The sequence below is a fragment of the Ostrea edulis genome, chromosome 6, assembly GCF_947568905.1.
Source record: "Ostrea edulis chromosome 6, xbOstEdul1.1, whole genome shotgun sequence".
Taxonomy (NCBI): Eukaryota; Metazoa; Mollusca; class Bivalvia; order Ostreida; family Ostreidae; genus Ostrea; species Ostrea edulis.
This window is the reverse complement of record NC_079169.1, coordinates 68,846,597-68,866,481: the sequence shown is the minus strand read 5'-3', so window position 1 is coordinate 68,866,481 and position 19,885 is coordinate 68,846,597. Positions and strand designations below refer to the sequence as shown.

At 35.9% G+C, this 19,885-nt stretch overlaps 2 protein-coding genes across 6 annotated transcripts in view; one reads left to right on the top strand and one right to left on the bottom strand.

Annotated features, from left to right (window-relative positions):
• Positions 1-13,991, top strand: part of LOC125683100 (ubiquitin carboxyl-terminal hydrolase MINDY-2-like) — a 29,129-nt gene extending 15,138 nt beyond the window's left edge. For all 3 annotated transcript variants that reach the window (XM_056140622.1, XM_056140621.1, XM_056140620.1), the window contains 4 exons: positions 5,803-5,999; positions 9,133-9,234; positions 9,686-9,872; positions 10,531-13,991. In XM_056140622.1, the coding sequence (XP_055996597.1) occupies positions 5,803-5,999; positions 9,133-9,234; positions 9,686-9,872; positions 10,531-10,545 (501 nt within the window). In that variant the 3' untranslated portion in view covers positions 10,546-13,991. The remainder of the gene's footprint in view (positions 1-5,802; positions 6,000-9,132; positions 9,235-9,685; positions 9,873-10,530) is intronic.
• On the bottom strand, positions 408-4,091 carry LOC125683101 (uncharacterized). 3 transcript variants are annotated; one of them, XM_048923889.2, is made up of 5 exons: positions 3,951-4,091; positions 3,643-3,788; positions 2,376-2,472; positions 807-952; positions 408-645 (listed from the first exon to the last, which is right to left on the bottom strand). In XM_048923889.2, the coding sequence occupies exons 2-5, from the start codon at positions 3,710-3,712 to the stop codon at positions 536-538; spliced, it is 423 nt and encodes a 140-aa protein (XP_048779846.2). In that variant the 5' UTR covers positions 3,713-3,788; positions 3,951-4,091; the 3' UTR covers positions 408-535. The 3 variants fall into 3 exon arrangements, with proteins under 3 accessions (XP_048779846.2, XP_048779847.2, XP_055996598.1); XM_048923890.2 differs by having other exon boundaries at positions 3,643-3,765; positions 3,951-4,086; XM_056140623.1 differs by having other exon boundaries at positions 3,643-4,043.
• Positions 13,992-19,885: the final 5,894 nt, after the last annotated feature.

Here is a 19,885-nt window from a genome sequence, read left to right as displayed (position 1 = left end):
TTATTGAAAATACATGAGCCTCAGGGTACATGCTTGTATGAAATGCAAAGCTTCGTACCAGCATACTTTGTGAAGTAGACATACTATGTTTATCATTAAAACATTGCTGTGAAGTCATTCCTTTGTTCATTCAGTCTAAGAGTTTACCTATTTCTGTCCGATATTAAGTGAGCTATGTGATATTGATTATAATAGCAGACCGTGTCAGTATCCTCCCCTCATACAGTTTTGTATGAAGAAAATATCACAGTTTGAGGTCCATTTGGGAACTATCTGATATTTTTTCATACAGAACTATAAGAGACATATATCCATCACTGATCCATATGCGCATTGTTTACAAACTGCAACAGATTCGTAAGGAAATGGCTATCAATACAATATATAAAGATTCAAAGGCAAAAACATTGGAAATTTAAATACTAGTTTATGATTTCATTGATATATCTATACACATACAATATACAACATTGAAGAATTACCATATATCACAGTGAACTGTTTGAGCTCAACAATAACAGTTTGTGAACCTGAGTTATAAACACAGGATAAATCCCAGTGCAATGGTCATGAGGCTGAGTGATGTTCGTGATACTAACAGCATCCTGGTGACTGATGATTTGGCTGTCAGTGATGCTATCCAACCTGTGAATAATAGATATATATAAAAAGACGAGTTACTCACTGGAATGTCAGTGTGTACATTTCATTCAAGTGTAAAATCATGTCAGTCTTCATAGTGTGGACAAAACTCGGGTATATATCCGTTCTGTGTATGATATATTAAACTCAATGTATGCCTTTACCACTCTCTGTTTTGGTACATCCATAGGGATATTTGGTATAGATGTTTGTGATATCAATCTCGTACAGGTCTGCCTCATTTGGGGCCAGGCGACACCCCAGTTTGGTAATGGAAGCTTTGATACAGGAGTCGTAATCTGCATAGGCACTGAAAAAAGTACCGTACATATATGTACTTGTTTCTTAAAACTTGTACATTAATTGGATTTTAATTCAATGATAAATGTATTTTTATGCCCCCGAGATTGAAGATCGGGGGGCATATTGTTTTTGTCCTGTCTCTCATTCTGTAAATCTGTAATTCTGTCTGAAACTTTAACCTTGCTAATAACTTTTGAACAGTAAATGCTAGAGCTTTGATATTTCACATGAGTATTCCTTGTGACAAGACCTTTTCGTGGGTACCAACATTTTGACCCTGTAACTGTGACCTTGGAGTTTGACCTACTTTTTAAAAACTTTAACCTTGCTAATAACTTTTGCACAGTAAGTGCTGGAGCTTTGATATTTTACATGAGTATTCTTTGTGACAAGACCTTTCCATGGGTACTAAACCTTTTGACCTTGGCATTTGACCTACTTTTAAAAAGTTTGACATTGGTCATAACTTCTAAATGGTAAATATTAGAGCTTCATATTACACATCAGCATTTTTTGTGACAAGATCTTTCTACTGATACCAAGATATTTGTCTTTGTGACCTTGGTCATCTTTGGAATTGGCCATTATCGGGGGCATTTGTGTTTCACAAACACATCCTGTTTAAAAATGAACCTGCCCCTTCAAGTTTCCCTGATTGTACTCCTGAGAACAAAGCGTAGAGGAGTAATTTGGAATCACCAAGACTTAAGTCTATCTGCACATCCTGCCCCTCCATTTGGCCAGGGCATAAGATCAGAGTTTGAAATATTTGTTGCAGGCAATTTATAACAGTAATCATGAGAAAGTAGAAACTCACACTTGGAACAGGACTTGTTTGTGACTAGAGACAACATGACCTGACCTGAATGTGGCTAAAAAGGCTTAGAAATAACTGTTTGGGTCATGCCAACGTTGTATGGTGAAGACATATAGAACTGCATACTAGGTACAAAGACTAACCAGAAAATATGTCATGATGTTGAATCGGGGTCAATTAAATTAGGTCAAGGTCGCTAGAAAGTAATTGAATCTAGTACATGTGTACTTGACAAAAGGTTGCTTATGACCAAACTTTGTGTCATAACTCTGGACCAAGGTCATTGGCCAAAGTTAATGCCATTGGTTAAGAATAGTTCAAAGTATTTGTTCCAGGCTATAACTTTGTATTGGAGAGAATTAGGAGTTCACCCGTAGCACAGAGGTTGCTTGTGTTGATTCCATGTGTCATGATCCTAAACTAAAGCCGTCAAGGTCAATGATAAAAGGTTAAAAATAATTTCGTAATGGAGTGAGGAGAAACATAAGACCCTGTGTCATTGCTTTATTTTCTAGCAATATGTGCTTGTTTCGATTCCTTCAAAGTTTCAGGATGAAATAAATTAATGAAGTAAATGAATTATAAGATAGATTAAGTGAGGTTAGTGCCTCACCTACAGACAGCCTTGCGTTCTCTGACGGCCTGGATCAGTCCCGCTGACTGTGTTAGACACAGGCGCTGGGCGTCTTGTAAGCATTTACCGGCATCAACTGAAATAATACACAGAAAAAACTGTGGAATTTTACGGATAAAAGTTGCATTTTGATCATTTATATTTCCAGCAGAAATGACTTCTAATATTTTAAAATGATGGTAATACATACAAAAAATGAGGTGTTAGCCAATATTTAAGCTACTTGTTACAATCAGAGTTAGTTATTTTAACTTCATTTTGATAAGTGGCGAGATCAAAAGTTCAATGTCTGACAAAAAACTAAATTCACATAGTTTTCACATAGCCCCTCCCTTTCCTTTTATATTTCTTTGAACTATAAGCGGTTATCTAACATAATTTTATTGGGTTTCTTGTATTTGTATGACATAAATGTTTTAGTAGTCATTAACATATATTCCTAAGCCATTGAGAGATTTTGAGAACAAAATGGTTGCCATTACTTTCCCTTTAAGTTATTTTCACTTTGATTTTTTTGACATTCTACAGGCACCTTGGATACAATACTTCTTACTGGAGCTAGATTTTGCTATAGTTAGCCTATCAGGTTTAATCCTACAGTACAGTGTACATGTATTAAGTTACAAACATATTCAGAATTTTTGTAATATATTTTTGATATCCATGGACAGAATCTAGTTTTGTACTTTCCTTTCATGTTCTGATCAGGTAAATTAATACAAGTCTTATTCTTTCCAATTGTCAATAATTTTTTTGTTAGTTTTGAAGAAGAGGGATCTAATCCATGCAAAGTCATGAGAATATCAATACATGTATATTCATAAGACATACTTGTACATTCACATCCGTGTGATGTAGTACAGTGACTCACTGACCACTGATTCAGGTGGTCATGACTGTGATATGACCTACCTAAGTCAGGGTCATGGGGTCATATATTAAACACCAATAAGATCAATGTCAAAAAAGGAATAACATTCAATTTTATCATGTTTGATATATTTTGAATTGACGACATTAAACATTAAGTTTTCATTTTTTGGAAGCCTCATTTTTATTTCCAATCATCATTATGACCTTCAGATTTTATGGCCAATCAACACTAGATATGCTATTTTTTAGAATAGACATTGTCAGATTTTGTACTACAGTGATTAAATCAAACTGTACAGACATACAATTGTCATGTATATCAATATGTGGACTGCCTCCTAATAAGACATGAAAGATGAATGGAGTTACCAACCTGTTTGTATATCAGTAAGAACCACACACAGAATCACAGACAAAATGGAAGAAAAATTAGTCCCATCCATGTCCTAAATATTTCATCACATGTCTTCTGTGGACTCGACGTCACCAAGGAAATCTGCAGTCGAAATGTCGTTTTATCTGTCACATTGAAAGTAACAACGTTTACAGCACTCCTTGTTAATGAGAACATGACAATATTTGCATTTGTGTACTATAATTCTGCCATGACTTATACTGCTGACACTTAATGTGTAATTAAAAGATTACTACATAATCAAAAAACTCAAAACTGTCACTCACCGCTACAAAAACTTGAAAATTATTGGAATGATGTTGAATATTTTTACATTGTAATTATTTAATCTTCACTGATTCACCTTCATTGGGCCTCAGAAAAAATTTTCTGGGCTGCTCCGCTAAGGAAGGAGGCAGGAAAACATCACTTTGTTTTTATGAAGATGAATAATAATAGTTGTTATTGGAGTAATGTGTTAATTGAATTGCAATGTGAAAACTTAGAGAGGGACAAGTGTCTCTAGTCATGCATATGTTACTTAAGGTTTGGGATGGGGATGGGAGAATCATAGGGGATTCTTAATTAGCTAAATAAATTAGGCACCATGTATGAAATCTCTAAGTTTACAATGTTAATATCATTTAGGGACTAAGCATTGCCTTGTTGATAGGTACTGTGATACAGCTCCTGGTTTTGTTAAGATAAAGTATTTTATTTTTAAGGCACATCATTCAGAGTGATTCTGCCTGAATAATTTCATTAGCTGTTGTAAGTACAGTATAAGTGTGTATACACAATCAATTCCTGGGCCACAATTAGTAAGACTTTAAATCAGTCATTCACACATGACCAGAATCAGTACAATATGATTTTATCTGACAGATTATTCGGATTTAACTGACAGATTGGTGTACAGTGTGGCCTGATTTAATTGACAGATTGGGTATAGTGCAGCCTGATTTAACTGACAGATTGGTGTACAGTGTGGCCTGATTTAATTGACAGATTGGGTATAGTGCAGCCTGATTTAACTGACAGATTGGTGTACAGTGCGGCCTGATTTAACTGACAGATTGGGTATAGTGCAGCCTGATTTATATGACAGATTGGGGTATAGTGCTGTCTGATTTTTTTGACAGATTGAGGTATAGTGCAGCCTGATGTATATGACAGATTGGGGTATAGTGCAGCCTGATTTAATTAACAAATTGGGGTATAGTGCGGCCTGATTTGATTTGACAGATTGGGTTATAGTGCAGCCTGATTTATTTGACAGATTGGGGTATAGTGCGGCCTGATTTAATTTGACAGATTGGGGTATAGTGCGGCCTGATTTGACTTGACAGATTGGGGCATAGTGCAGCCTTATTTAATTGACAGATTGGGGTATTGTGCAGCCTGATTTATTTGACAGATTGGGGTATAGTGCGGCCAGATTTTGTTTGACAGAATAAGTTACATAGGTACAGTTGAACAATAAAAACCATTCCTTATGGCCATTACTATGTATTGTAGAAATATCAGAAATTTATACCATTCCTTATGACCATTACTATGTATTGTAGAAGTATCAGAAATTTATACCATTTCTTATGGCCATTACTATGTATTGCAGAAGTATCAGAAATTTATACCATTCCTTATGACCATTACTATGTATTGTAGAAGTATCAGAAATTTATACCATTCCTTATGACCATTACTATGTATTGTAGAAGTATCAGAAATTTATACCATTCCTTATGGCCATTACTATGTATTGTAGAAGTATCAGAAATTTATTCTGGGCACAAATGGTTGTTTATGACTAGAAACCTCAATATTTACTGACGAATAAAGTTTGAAATATTTGTCTCCTTAATTTAGTTGTAGAGAGACTTTAAAAAAATAATTTAAAACAACACACACAAAAGAACAGCACATTTGATCACCATAAAAAAATTGACATTGATCATTCAGTTTTCAGAGTTTAGAATTGTGCATTCATTCCCACATCAACACTTCTGATTTAAGTTTTCATTGTCTGATACTTCAGGCCCATATACAATGCACCTCTTGTTGTCAAAGTCCGTAGTTTCCTTCTTGTTAGGTCAGGCTGATGTCCTGCGACTTTTACATGTGTATGTACATTTACAGAGTGAACTGTTCCTGCTAGTTACAGACCAGGGATTTCTGAGTGAGAAGAACGTCGTCTGGGAGACACTCAACAATGTGGAGGGAGATGGTTATTTTGTAGATGCACAGTTCCACACCTACACCAAACCGACCCCTCTCGCAGAACCACTGGTACCCCCCGCCGGTCCCCCGGGCTCTGAGGAACAAGTAGATCAAGAGTATGTATTCAGAATTCAATGTGAAGTTTTTCGTTGCTTCACCAAATTTCTAGTGAGGCTTAAATGCGAATCTGAGACACCCAGTATGGGCTATAATACTCGGGTGACTATTAAGACCTGTGGGCCTCTTGTTAATTTTGCACAAAAGTAGTTGACTATTAAAAAGATACACCTACATTTAATTATCTTTTGAGTCATGAGGTCAAAGGTCAAGACCAAGCAGACCTTCAATCCAGGTTTATTACATTTTCATTGGGACACAATATCTCAAAAAGTTTTCAAGATATAGCTTTCATATTCTACAAAAAGGTGGTTTTTATCAGAGGAAGAAAGCTATAGGTTTGGCCTGACTGTTTGTCCATCATTACATTTGTTGTGACTCAGTATCTTGAATATTTTTTCAACAGAAAGCTTTTATATCTTATATAATAGATTAAGGAAAGACAAACATAATATATTTTAGTCCTATTTTAGTGTTCATGAGGATAAAGGTCAAGGTTACATCAGACTACTAAGTTTACTACACTTACAGCTTTTATATTTCCTATAAACATAGTTGATCCTGGAGAGATGCACATCTGGGAATAACCATGATCACTTTTCTCCGTCATTACAAACATTTTTAAAAATGAATTCTGTATTGTTATCACTAGTACATGTATTACTTGGATTAAGTTTTGGGCAGGGCCCTTCCTGAGTGTGTCAGTTTTTAAGTTAACATTCTGACTGAATACAATGAGCTGGACATTGGTGTAGAACTGTCAGTTTGACTTCAGCAGAACTTTAACTAAATTGAACAAGTGTTAACTGACTAAGATAGAGAACTCTAGATTCTTAGAGTAATCGGTAACTTGAAATGACTCGCAGACATAAAATTATGAGAACATGAATTTGCAAGTGGACAGATGATAAATTTTTTAAACATATATTTCAACTTTATGAAAATAAAGGCTAGTAATTTTATTTCGAGAATGGTGCTTCTTGCTAAATTACATGATAATAAATTACGTGATAATAGATTGCTTGCTTCAATTTAGGAATCTACTAACAGTATGAATTTTTTAAAAACTATAATCATAGAAATCGATATCGCTGCTGATTGATTTTTCATGTCCCCATAATCGGGATATAGTTTTTGGTCTGTTGTCTGCCTGTTTATCTGTCTGCTAAAACCTTTGGTCACAACTTTTGAATGGCTGGTGACAGGGCTTTCACATTTCTTGTGTGTATTCTGAATGGCTGGTGACAGGGCTTTCACATTTCTCATGTGTATTCTGAATGGCTGGTGACAGGGCTTTCACATTTCTCGTGTGTATTCTGAATGTCAGGTGACAGGGCTTTCACATTTCTCATGTGTATTCTGAATGTCAGGTGATAGGGCTTTCACATTTCTCGTGTGTATTCTGAATGTCAGGTGATAGGGCTTTCACATTTCTCGTGTGTATTGTGAATGGCCGGGCTGCGTTCAAGATCGTAGCGGCTAGGCTAGGGGGCTAGGTATGGCAGCTGATTTGTGTCATTTTACATTTATCGTCTTTTTTTTATTTCAGGGCGAAAAGACAACATAACGATATTTAGCGATTTTTCGTCCCGACGTAACGAAAAAACGACAACATGATAATATCAGCTACATTTTGTACTTTTCGCCTCAAAATAACAAAAAGACAACACATGGTAAAATGGCATAAATCAGCCACCATACCTAGCCCCTAGGCTAGCCGCTACAATCTTGAACACAGCCCTGGTGATAGGGCTTTCACATTTCTCGTGTGTATTCTGAATGGCTGGTGATAGGGTTTTCACATTTCTCGTGTGTATTCTGAATGGCTGGTGATAGGGCTTTCACATTTCTCGTGTGTATTCCTTGTAACAAGACCATTCTTTCTGGTACCAGAAGTTTTTACCTTGTGACCTTGACCTACTTTTGAAAAACTTTGACATTGGCTATTCACATGTGTATTCCTTGTGACAAAGCGTTTCTTTGGGTACCAGAACTACCTTGCTGACATACGATGGAATCAGTGTTGTGCAAACACATCTTGGTTTTATAATAAATCATTGTTTCTTCACTCACCATCACAGAGTTGATGTTCATGTGCAGCTTTTCCAATTGGACCATATAACAAGTAGTGGAAGAGTGCTCCTACAGGCTAACACAAGGTCCATCGAATGTCATTGTACCTCTATCATACATACAGGCCTGTCAATCTCTTTGAATTGGGTCCGATAAACGGACCCTTCCCAATTGGGAAAAAAACCCAAAATTCCCAATTTACTTACCTGGAAATTCCCAATATTACAAACTGTTACATTGTGTGTATAAAAAACTTTAAATCGTGTTAGTTTCGTTTTTTACTTATGACTTGTCGTGCTTTTCGACAAGGCCCGAAATGTAAAATTTCCCAATTTGACCCAAAACATCGATATTTATCTAATGGGACCTGGACCCTGTACCAAAAAAGGACAGTGACAGCTCTAACATATCAAGGCTACCCAGATGTTTGGAGGGCTTGTGGGTGAACATATGAACTTTTTTTGAATCAGGAATACCTCATTGTGTGACATTTTCATTCACAAAGCAAACCTATTTTTTATTGTGTTCTGCTGAAAGGCTGTGCTGCTCAACAGCACTTACTTTTGGTTCATTTAATGAGGCCAAGTACAATTTGAAGCCGTAAAAAGTGAACTGTAGATATTTTAACAAATACCATCTTTTTTAAATAAAAACTAAAGGACTGTTCATTCCTGTTCAAATATAGTAATTTCTAAAGATATTTTTGTGGATCACCAAGATTTTACAGTTTTGTTGGGACATAAGTGGACATGCTTTCTTTACATTGAAACATATAAATTTTGCATTTCGTTGTGATTTGAAATATGTGAAGTACCCACAAAATCCATGAAAATTGAACCCCAATTATTTTGCATCTATATCTTTCATTGAACAACTTATCATAAGACTAAAAATGATGGCCAGGTGGTTGAATGGTTATAATCGTTACAGTTAAGATACGAGGGATTTCTATAAATTGTTTTAAAAAAGTGAACAGAAGTATTTTATGAAACAAATCAGTGGAACTGGTGCACACATGACACAATTTGTAATATTTGATGTGAATTTGTTGTGTTGTAGCTATTTACTGGCAATGTCTCTACAACAAGAACAACAAATGACAGACGAAGAGTTGGCATGGAAACACAGCCAGCAGCAGGAACAACAAGTTCAAATGTCAGAGTAAGAGTTACTGTCCTTGATCGTGTATAGTACATACATGTCTCTATATTCATTATTAGTTATAATGCATACCAGTAATTTCAAAGAAAATTTACAATGCTTATTGCTAAATAATTTTAGTATATGCATTTAATTATTATAGTTAATTATTTAGTGCAGTGAAAACAGTCGTCTGTGGGAGATAAGTTTTTTGTCGGGTTAGACAGGGCGTTAGATTGTGCAGTGTACAGAAAATGACACAAAGAGATTAGGACATGAAAATTCAGTGATCCGGAATATACAGATGTGAGACAGGTTCAACTGAACATTTAATGATTCTTCATGCATTTGAAAATGAAGAATACCCTACACATTAAAGAAATGGAAAACAAATATTTTTGAACTATCTGCAGCAGTTTATTAGTATTCTTCAGACTTGATACAATACTCATCCTGTATTTCCATTATCCAGTCATGAACTAGCAGCCAAACTACAAGCTGAGGAGGATGAGCGGGCAATGAGAGCAATCAATGAGCAACAACAGAGACAGCAACAGGAGCAACCACAGGGTCAAAGGCCAGCTGCTGAAGGTGCTAGAGGTCGGCCAAGGGAACGGGGCGAGCGAGAGCGAGAACCTAGGGATAAATCCAAGGAAAGCGTAAGTTTTCATTGCTTGCCTAGTCCACCATGTAAAGTAATACTTCAAAATTCACGAGGTCAGTGAAACACGTAGAATTTGGGTAATCTACACAAGTGTAACAGTAACATTTAATGATCATTTTTACCAGAACTCTTCCATGGTATGTACTTGATATCACTCGTGTCTTCTGTAATGTGTGTGTGATAAGTGATCTCCACACGTTTGATGAGACCCAGTTAGACAGTAACAGTACTACTCTCAATGCGTGATATAACAGAAGTTGGCTTCCATTGGTTTCGTCACAGAATCTTGGACTTTCGAGTTCTTACACATTGGTGTTCATATATGTACAACTAATTTTATCTTTGTGCAGTTTTAAACCTTTGCATAGAATGTCAATAATTTCAATTGTTTTTGATAATTTTTTCACACTTGAAGTGATGCTGATATTAATTTGATCATACAAGTACAGTATGTGTTTGCAGTTGTTGAATGAATATAAGATTTTTGAAAAGTTGAAACTAAACCACATTGTGTATTGTATACCAGTTGTGATAAATCTTTTTTTTTTCTGTATGTTTTATTTGAATTTGAGTAATAATTCTATTTATGTAATCGATTGAAAATTCTGTTTATTTCAATATATTCAATCAAAAAATGACTCCATTTATTGCAGTGCTGCATTTTATGATGAGGATCGTCCGAGAATATTCTATCCAGTCTTAACCAGTTCCTCTTGGCTTCCAGTGGAGAGAGAGTTTTCAGACAGAGTTATCTAACTTGGTTGTGATCTTCAGTTACTAGTCATTAAAAAAAGTGTTTGTTTGCATCACCTCTCATTGTGGATGTAAGGCAACTCCAAGCATACTTAAGGAGAAAAAGATGGAGAAAAAACCATTTAGTAAAACCAGTCTGTCGTTTTCCCAATTTTCCCGTTTTCCTAGGTCTTAGATTCTCTTATATTAAACTCTGTAAATTTTCTAGGTCTTAGACTCTCTTATATTAAACTCAGTAAATTTTCTAGGTCTTAGACTCTCTTATATTAAACTCTGTAAATTTTCTAGGTCTTAGACTCTCTTATATTAAACTCAGTAAATTTTTTTTATTGTTATTGCAGTGTACGGAGGTGTTAGTAAATCTGAATCGTCGAACTGATTATGTGGAAAAAATTGTGGATAATTTTCCTGGCTCCAGCAAAATGAATCTTGTATAGTGGCCATGTAGAAATTGATTTATTTAGCACATAACATTTTTATTGATCCGGGAATTCCTGTAATTGATTTATTTAGCACATAACTTTTTTATTGATCCGGGAATTCCTGTAATTGATTTATTTAGCACATAACGTTTTTATTGATCCGGGAATTCCTGTAATTGTATATAAGTTTAGTTGTATGCTGACTCGACTAAAGTTTTCCTGATTGAAGTCTGATCTTGCCACCAAACATTGTTAAGAGTAGAGGGAACTCAGATTTGTTTACATGAAAGCCCACTCCCTCTTCAAAGGGAAATAAGAATATAAAATTCAGCAAAAATAGGATGTGTCATGTGGTGAATTCTTTGAATCCCGACTGTGAATTGTGATGCCATGATAAGGAGCCAAAGTTTTAAATAGGAATAGAAAACTTAATCTTTTAAATCTTTCTCTCATGCACGAATAAAGAGACTCTGTTTTAAAGTAATATCTAAGTCTAATCAAACCAATACTCTCTGGGCCAGGGTATGGCTGTTAAGTTTAAAATTTAAGTTCTTAATTGCTAAATTATTTAAATATTTATTTATTTATAAATATTTATTTAAATAAAAAGTAGAAATTGCTACCTTAAATTAAAAATTAAAAATTTAAATGAATAGAAAATGTCTTATAAATGATCTTCTCAAGGACAAGGTTACATTGTCACATTACATCTGCATGTAAACTCTGGTCTAAAGGTTTTACATAGGAAAGGAAAAAATCTGGAAAATTTCCTCACAAGAAGTGCAAAATTATAATTTGTGTCAAATTGATTTGGAGCAATATTTAAGAACTGTGAGATTTAAATTTTCCAAATCATGGCTACGGGTTTTTGGGGACTGGCATTAATAGGAGTGTAAATTTTTAGATGTGAAATGTTTGTGATTTTAAATTCAATCTAAACATTGTCCCAGGGGCCATAATCCGGGGTGCAAGGAATAGCAGTAGGATAAGGATAAAATGATCTTTGAGAAAAATAAAGCCTCACATTATTGAATCACTTTTATATACTGTGGGTGTGTGAAATCATATGACTTATCTCAATCTGTAGCCTCTATAAGGGGCCCAACTGTATCATATTCATTTCTCAGTAAAGACCAATGTAACTCGGGTGAGCAATGGTTTATAATATTATGAGCATAATGTACATAAACTTTGATTAGATTTTTTCTCTTGAAGGGAAGTATCTGATCTTTCTGATAATCTACTGTGTTCATTGTGTGTCCATCTCTATGTTGCTATGGTAAACTGGTGCGTTATCATGTGTCTGTTGCTATGACTACAGCTCATGCTCTGAACAGCATTTGATGTTAGCCTGATTCCATGGAGACATTCTGTTCCTCTGTGTCCTGTGTTATTTTTGGATTGTCTGTATTGTATTGTTTATTACCATGAACCATACAGTTCATAGGTTTAATATATATGCATGAAATAATTTGTACAAAAACACATGTCTGTGAATGATGCCCTCGTTTCCCAATGGCAGTGATGATAATGCTGGTGGAGTATTTGTTCATTTGCTGGAGAGATTTTGTCATTTGTCCAGTTTTGTGTAGTTCATGTGTTCAGGTTCCCTTTTGATGCATTAAGTGTTGCTCTGTAGTCTGTGATGTGCGTTATTTCCCATGAATACTCCTTTAAGGCTGACATTATTGGTGTAGAAGTCTTAAGAAGAACCATTAAGAGGGTTGTGTCTGCATTTTGATATTTTACACATGCAAGATTTGAACTTAGTGTTGCTTGAATATTGTTGGCTAGAAACATTAGTTTCAAAACAAAGTGACATGTAAATGAATGTCAGGAAATGTACCTTCTGATAAATGGTATGGACAGTGCAAATTTTCTAAGTCTGTTCTTAGAAGTTGCCATAATTGATATGTAAACAAGTTCATTATATTGAAGGGCAATTACTTAATATGGGGCTAATTGTAGAGTAGAATTGAGAGTACCAAACCCACAGATGTTTATACTGAATGTTGATGATCAAAGAAGAGAGTTGATATAAATGTCCAGGTGTTACGCGATTCACCAAATTCAAGACTGAAATTATTTTTCATTAGAGGAAAAATAAGTGTTTGAATTATCGAGTTAAAATATCAAGAAACAACAGAGGGAGATTATTATAGAAGGGTATATTTAAAATTATAGTAGGGTATATTTAAAATTGTAGTAGGGTATGTTTAAAATTATAGTAGGGTATGTTTAAAATCATAGTAGGGTATGTTTAAAATTATAGTAGGGTATATTTGAAACGAAGAGTGGAATTCACTGCGGAGTGTTGTATGTTGTAAAAGTACATATATAACCTACAACAGAACTCTATTTTTGTCCTTTTTTTTTTTTTTTATCAGTGCTTGGAATGAACTTTCAATTATTGGTGGATGTTTGTCTCAAATCAATATAGTGAAATACAGAAAGGGCCAAAGATTTGTATTGAGTCAATCAAGAATGAATTGGGGCGGTTTTTCCAATGATCGTGAATTTTAATCATCATTTAAAAAAAGCCAGAATTGGGTAAAACTAGTTCAGAGTATTGGATAAAATGATACATACCTAAGCAAGGTGGATACCTTTTGAGAGGACAGACTTTGTAAATTTATATTCCAGTAAGAACATTATGTATTGGTTTAAATTACCTTTGATGATTAACATTTTGTACCTGTGTATCCATTTTATGTGTGGTTAGGGTATTCTTAGGATCAATATTTTGACTGTTTTTTGTACTGCGTTGTCTGTTTTTAATTAGTCGCCTGTATTCCTGGATGTGGTATTTGTATTGATGATGAAGAGTCCTTGTCTTTCTACAAATTGTTATTCTTCCCCTCAAGATATTCATGTATTGAGAATATTAGTAATATTTTTCTTGCAACAAATATTTATAAAATAAAATGATCATAATTCTTTTTTCAAGTTTGTTGTTTTTATTGTTCACAAAGAAACATCTATAGTGGAAAATCATTCAGTGTGAATTGGTGTAAAAGAAAATAAATGGAGATGGTTTAAAAAGACAAAACGAATGGTCTGCTAAATGGGACATTCCCACGCAATATGACATGTGAAATAGCAATCCATCAACTCCAATTACTTGTTTTTATGTCTTCTCAAGAGTATTTCACTCATATTGAGACATCACCAGTCGTAGGTCGGGCACCACAAATTTAGACCTATGCTTAGTGCTCAGGCCGTAGCAGTTCTCCAACGTGCCAACGCCTCCCGCAACACGGGACTACTGTTTTTTAAGGTCATATCCGAAAGACCCGTGATTCTCATTTCTAAATGCTGAGTGTTTGGTGAAGGAGCAATCACTACCTATGCACGTCCGCCCTGTTAAGTAGTGAACGCTTTACCACTGAGATACCGAGACCAGGAAGCTGAGTAAGAAATGAAGCTTTAAAATATCGGAATGTTCTCTTAACTGCTATTGCAGGATAACTTGGACCTAGTGTACATGTAGACCTGTTTCGAAATGTTGTTTTGAAATGTAGCCAATTTTAAAAATGCCAAGGCTTTTACACTTCAGAAAGGTGAATATAACGAACAGTGACCAATCGCATAAAAAACTCTTAGGAGTATAAAATGAAGAGTTGGGCAAACACGGACCCCTGCAGGGCCGTAAATTAACCTTCAATTTGGAGGAGGCAGGAAATTAGGCGGGGGCCGCCCAGACGCTGAGCACATTTTGTGCACACTGAACACGTTTCGTGCAAACTCCTTGATTCTAGGGCCTTCTAAGATGTTACTTGACTAACTCATTCTAAAAGAAAGATTTGGAATGCTTTTTAAGGGAGGTATCATGTTCTTAGTTATTGGAAACAACATAAATTCTAATGAACTTTAAATTTTAATTTTTTTTGGCTCAAAAGTTGGAGGAGACAGCTGCCTCCTCCGCCTCCATGTAATTTACGGCCCTGCCCCTGGACATACTAGAGGTAGGATTAGGTGCCTAGGTTGAGTAAGCATCTGTCGACAGGTCACGCCCACCGTGAGCCCCTTGTCATATCAGGTAATGGAGTAATCCGTAGTAAAAATCGGTGTGCCAAGAACGGCCTAACAATCGGTATGAAACATGATTGTATATTGTTTAACATCCCTCAGAATTTTTCACTCATATGGAGATGTCACCAATGCCGGTGAAGGGCTGCAAAATTTAGCCCGATGCTCGGCGCTTACGACTTTTATGCACGGAGGGATTTTTATCGTGCCACACCTGATGGGACCTCAGTTTTTGCTGTCTCATCCGAAGGACCGCCCCATTTAGTCGCCTCTTACGACAGCGTTTGACCCAATGGCAGGTCGTATTGGCAAACTAAATTATCATAACGACCATAGAATTTGTGAAATGCTGACTTTAAACAAAACTGTTGAAACCCCTGTAACATCAACTTGTTTGTCAGTAGCCTGTTCCGATTTAAAAACTGATCATACTTAGAACAAGCTCTTGTGTATCGAATCAGTCGAGAGATATAAACAACATATGCAAGTGATAATGGAATGTTGCTACATAAATATGGGAAGTTGACGATGGAGAAACTCTAACCATCCCGTTTGTCATAAAGTTGATTTGTTATTAATATCAATTTTCAATAAAATATGTAAGTACAAATTTAAGCAGATGTGGAGGATTCTGTAGTGTCTTTTATCTCGAGCTAAACATTTCCGAGACCGATGAGGTTATCCTGCATATCCACGAAAACAAAAACTTTACCTACAGCTTCTCTGCGTTCATAATTCGACCCTTTCCCTCAAGTCGGAAAAAGTATTTTCTCGACTTGACGGGAAAGGCCGAGCAATGCTACGAATAATATTACTTCGTGACGTCATGGTAGCCTCCGAAACAGAATACATGTCTTTTTGCTGACTAAGAGAGATGTTATTTGAAAGATATTTAAAGTATTTAGTTTGATATCAATTGACGGATTAATTTTATCAACACGATGTATTTATCCATGATCAATAAAAACACAGGGCCGTAAATTACATGGAGGCGGAGGAGGCAGCTACCTCCTCCAACTTTTGAGCCCAAAAAAAATAAAATTTAAAGTTCATTAGAATTTATGTTGTTTCCAATAACTAAGAACATGATACCTCCCTTAAAAAGCATTCCAAATCTTTCTTTTAGAATGAGTTAGTCAAGTAACATCTTAGAAGGCCCTAGAATCAAGGATTTTGCACGAAACGTGTTCAGTGTGCACAAAATGTGCTCAGCGTCTGGGGGCCTGGGCGGCCCCCAGACCCCCGCCTAATTTCCTGCTTCCTCCAAATTGAAGGTTAATTTACGGCCCTGAAAACATCAAAACTTAAAAACGTACAGGTGGACAAAGAGCGCTCCAGAGTTAGCTTGTGAATCGCCGTATTTGTAGACCTATAGATCAGGGCATGCAATGCTTTTGTTGAATTAAATCCTTCAATCGAATATATGTATAGCACAGGCACTTGTTTCTGTAAATGACTTATGACCTCTGTATTAGTATACAGAGCTGAGGTAATAAGTCATTTACAGAAACAAGTGCCTGTGATGTATAGGCCTAGATAGGGGATAGAAACCACACAATTAGTTGGCTGTAAATCATAACAAACCACAAATCATGGGAGATTCTTTTTTATCACATGCTACCCCCCTCCCCCGGTTATTAATTTACCTTACTGTATTTTTGTAAACGAACTATGTAAAATTGATGTTAATTTGTGACGTCACAAATGGCGTAGAAAAACATGGTTTAATATCATTAAAATATATGTAATGGAAGGTGAAGATAACGAACAGTAATCAATCTCATAAATCCCATATTAAAGCAATACAAAATTGATAATTGGGCAAGCACGGATCCCTGGACACACCAGAGGTGGGAGCAGGTGCCTAGGAGGAGTTAACATCCCCTGTCGACCAGTCACACCCGCCGTGAGCCCTACATCTTAATCAGGTAAACGGAGTTATCCATAGTCAAAATTGGTGTGACAGGAACGGTCTAACAATCGGTATGAAATACGTCAGACAGCATTTGACCCAATGATAGGTTGTATTGGCAAACTAGATCGTTATAACCACAGGGGCTAAGCCCGTTTTGGGCCCGCACTCTATGATAACCATAAATATATTTATGGTTATCACAGAGTTCGGGCCCAAAACGGGCTTAGCCCCTGTGGTTATAACGATGGTTATCACAGAGTTCGGGCCCAAAACGGGCTTAGCCCCTGTGGTTATAACGACCATAGAATTTGCGAAATGCTGACTTTAAACGAGTGCTATCCACTGGATAAAGGAATAAACATGTGATAAAATGTGGTTTTCAAGTCGTGCGTTTTCTATCCCCTCACAGGGTTTTGAAACAATCTGCGCAAACTGGTATATAAACTACTGGGCCAATCTTGACGAAATTTGGTATGTAGCATCTGTAGATGAAGGAGACTGGAAATTGTAAATTTCACGACCACCCACCCTAAGGGGCCTCAATTTTGGGGTAAAAACTGTAAAAGAGGTATAGCGCTCCTGCTGACGATCGAAACGGCCGACTCAGAAATCTGAAGGGAAAACACCGGTTTCCAATGATAGACTGGCGTGTTATTTTTAGATATAGGCCAACGTTTTCGTTCTTTAGTCAATAAACCATGTTCCTATGTGGAATGATAAACAGTACAATATTTTTATAGGTGCATTCATGTCACACAACAACCCTTTTACATATGGCATTACTTAGCTCACTGTCTTTTTCAAACATGGCTGCAGCACCTTTAATAGATTTCATTAGTTCATTTGCCTTTGGTTCATAATTCGAGTGTTTAGCTTTGCCTAAACATTATATGACAGTTGCTACATGAGTTTTTATATTTACTTTTGAGAAGTCAATCTGTATAACAGTTCTTTTCCTCCCTTGACCTATTTTTACTTATTACTGTGCAGTTTTTCTTGTAGTATTTGTTTAGCTTTTCGTCAGCCACATTACGGTTTGAAAATCTTGTGCACACAGGAACAGGTTAGTGTAAACAAATGGAACTACAGAGATCTCAGAATAAATTCCTTTTCTTTATGTTGTAACTTAATTGCGAAGTTATGATGAAAATGAGTAATATTTGTTAAAATATATGCATCACATTTATACCCACACCCCAAAGAAAACGACCCAAAAAATGAAAGGCAAAATATATTATATATTTATATATATATATATTGGGAAAATATCGGACTTGAACTCGGAATGTATGCTTTAAGATTGCCGAGCACCTAAACCACTAGTATAGGCCGCCCAGGCATGTTTAAAGGTTTCACGTTGGACAGGCTGCTAAATCTCAAGGTAAATTTTGAGAATGATTTTAAAAAAATATTTTAGGCATTTTCAACAAGAGGGCCACCTTAAACCAAATTTCCTCAAATGGGCTTATGTACAGTCATACTCAAGTAAAACAATTCCAGTGTTTTATTTCTGGTTTAGGATGGCCTTTTGCAACAGTTTGCAATTTTTTTTTAGGCTCATTACAGTACATCTACAATATACTCTATATAATCATGGTGATGTATATGCTTATCAAATAAAGATACTATCAACATATAGATATCTTTTGGGGTCATCCATAATTGTCAACCATTTTCCAAAGTGTGCAAAAAGCACACTTTTTGAGACCCCCACCCCCACTCAAAAAGTGTACAGCAACAACTGGTGACGTCATGACTCATCTATACACGTGAAAACTTCTCGAATGTGACGTAAAACAACATATGCAAACAGAAGAGGTCCATGGTTCACACCGCTTGCCTGAGTCACCTTAGCTCACCTTGTTGTTCAGCTGTTGTGATTTTCAAAATATTTTTTCAATATTTATTCCCATGAAAAATTTTGATCCCATACTCAGGCCCCAAAGATTCACGACATAACCATGATACAAGGTCACAAGGTCAAATCATGGTATGAAATGCGAGGTTTTGCCATAAGGAATATACATATGTAAAATCTTAAAACCCTTCCTAAAACAGTTCAGGAGATATTGCCTAGGTTAACTTTTCTTATAAATAGGTGATTTTCTTTTCACAATTAATCTATATATAAATATGAAAGTTCTACCTTAATGTAAAACTTATACGGTACCAATTTTGATGCACCAGATGCGCATTTCGACAAATAATGTCTCTTTAGTGATGCTCAACCGAAATGTTTGAAATCCGAAATAACTATGAAGTTTTAAACAATTCATGAACTATTGCCTTTAGAAGTTAGGTATTCTTAAAAAGTAGATCAAACTCCATTGTCACAAGGTTAAAACTTTGGTACCAAAAGAAAGGTTTTGTTATAAGAAATCTGAAGTATGAGTGCAAACATTCAAAAGTTTTGAGCTAGATTAAATGTTTAATTGATGTTTTGGCATTTGGGTCAAATCCAAGGTCAAAGATCATGGTATGAAATGTAATTCTTGCCATAAGGAATATATATGTATATATAATACAAACCGTCGAGGTGCTCTAGAGGTTAGAGCGTTCGCCCCGCACGAGGAAGGCCGGGGTTCTAATCCAGACCTAAGTCGTTAAAGGCCGGGAGTAACCTAGAAAATTTTACACCCCTACAGCAATTAAGCATATATGGCAAGAGGGCAGGGCTTAGCAGTGTTATCAGAATAAGCAGCAATCTGATGCTTGACTCTACACGTGCTCTGTAGCAGACGATATTTTGAACAGGGAGACTGGCATGATTTATCAAAATAAACTAAAGTTTTCCCGCATTTTTCTACCACTCTGCTCGATCTGTGAGGCACTGAAAGGCTGTTTTTACTTTAACAAAACTTCACCCTAGGAACTACAAAATGAATTCAT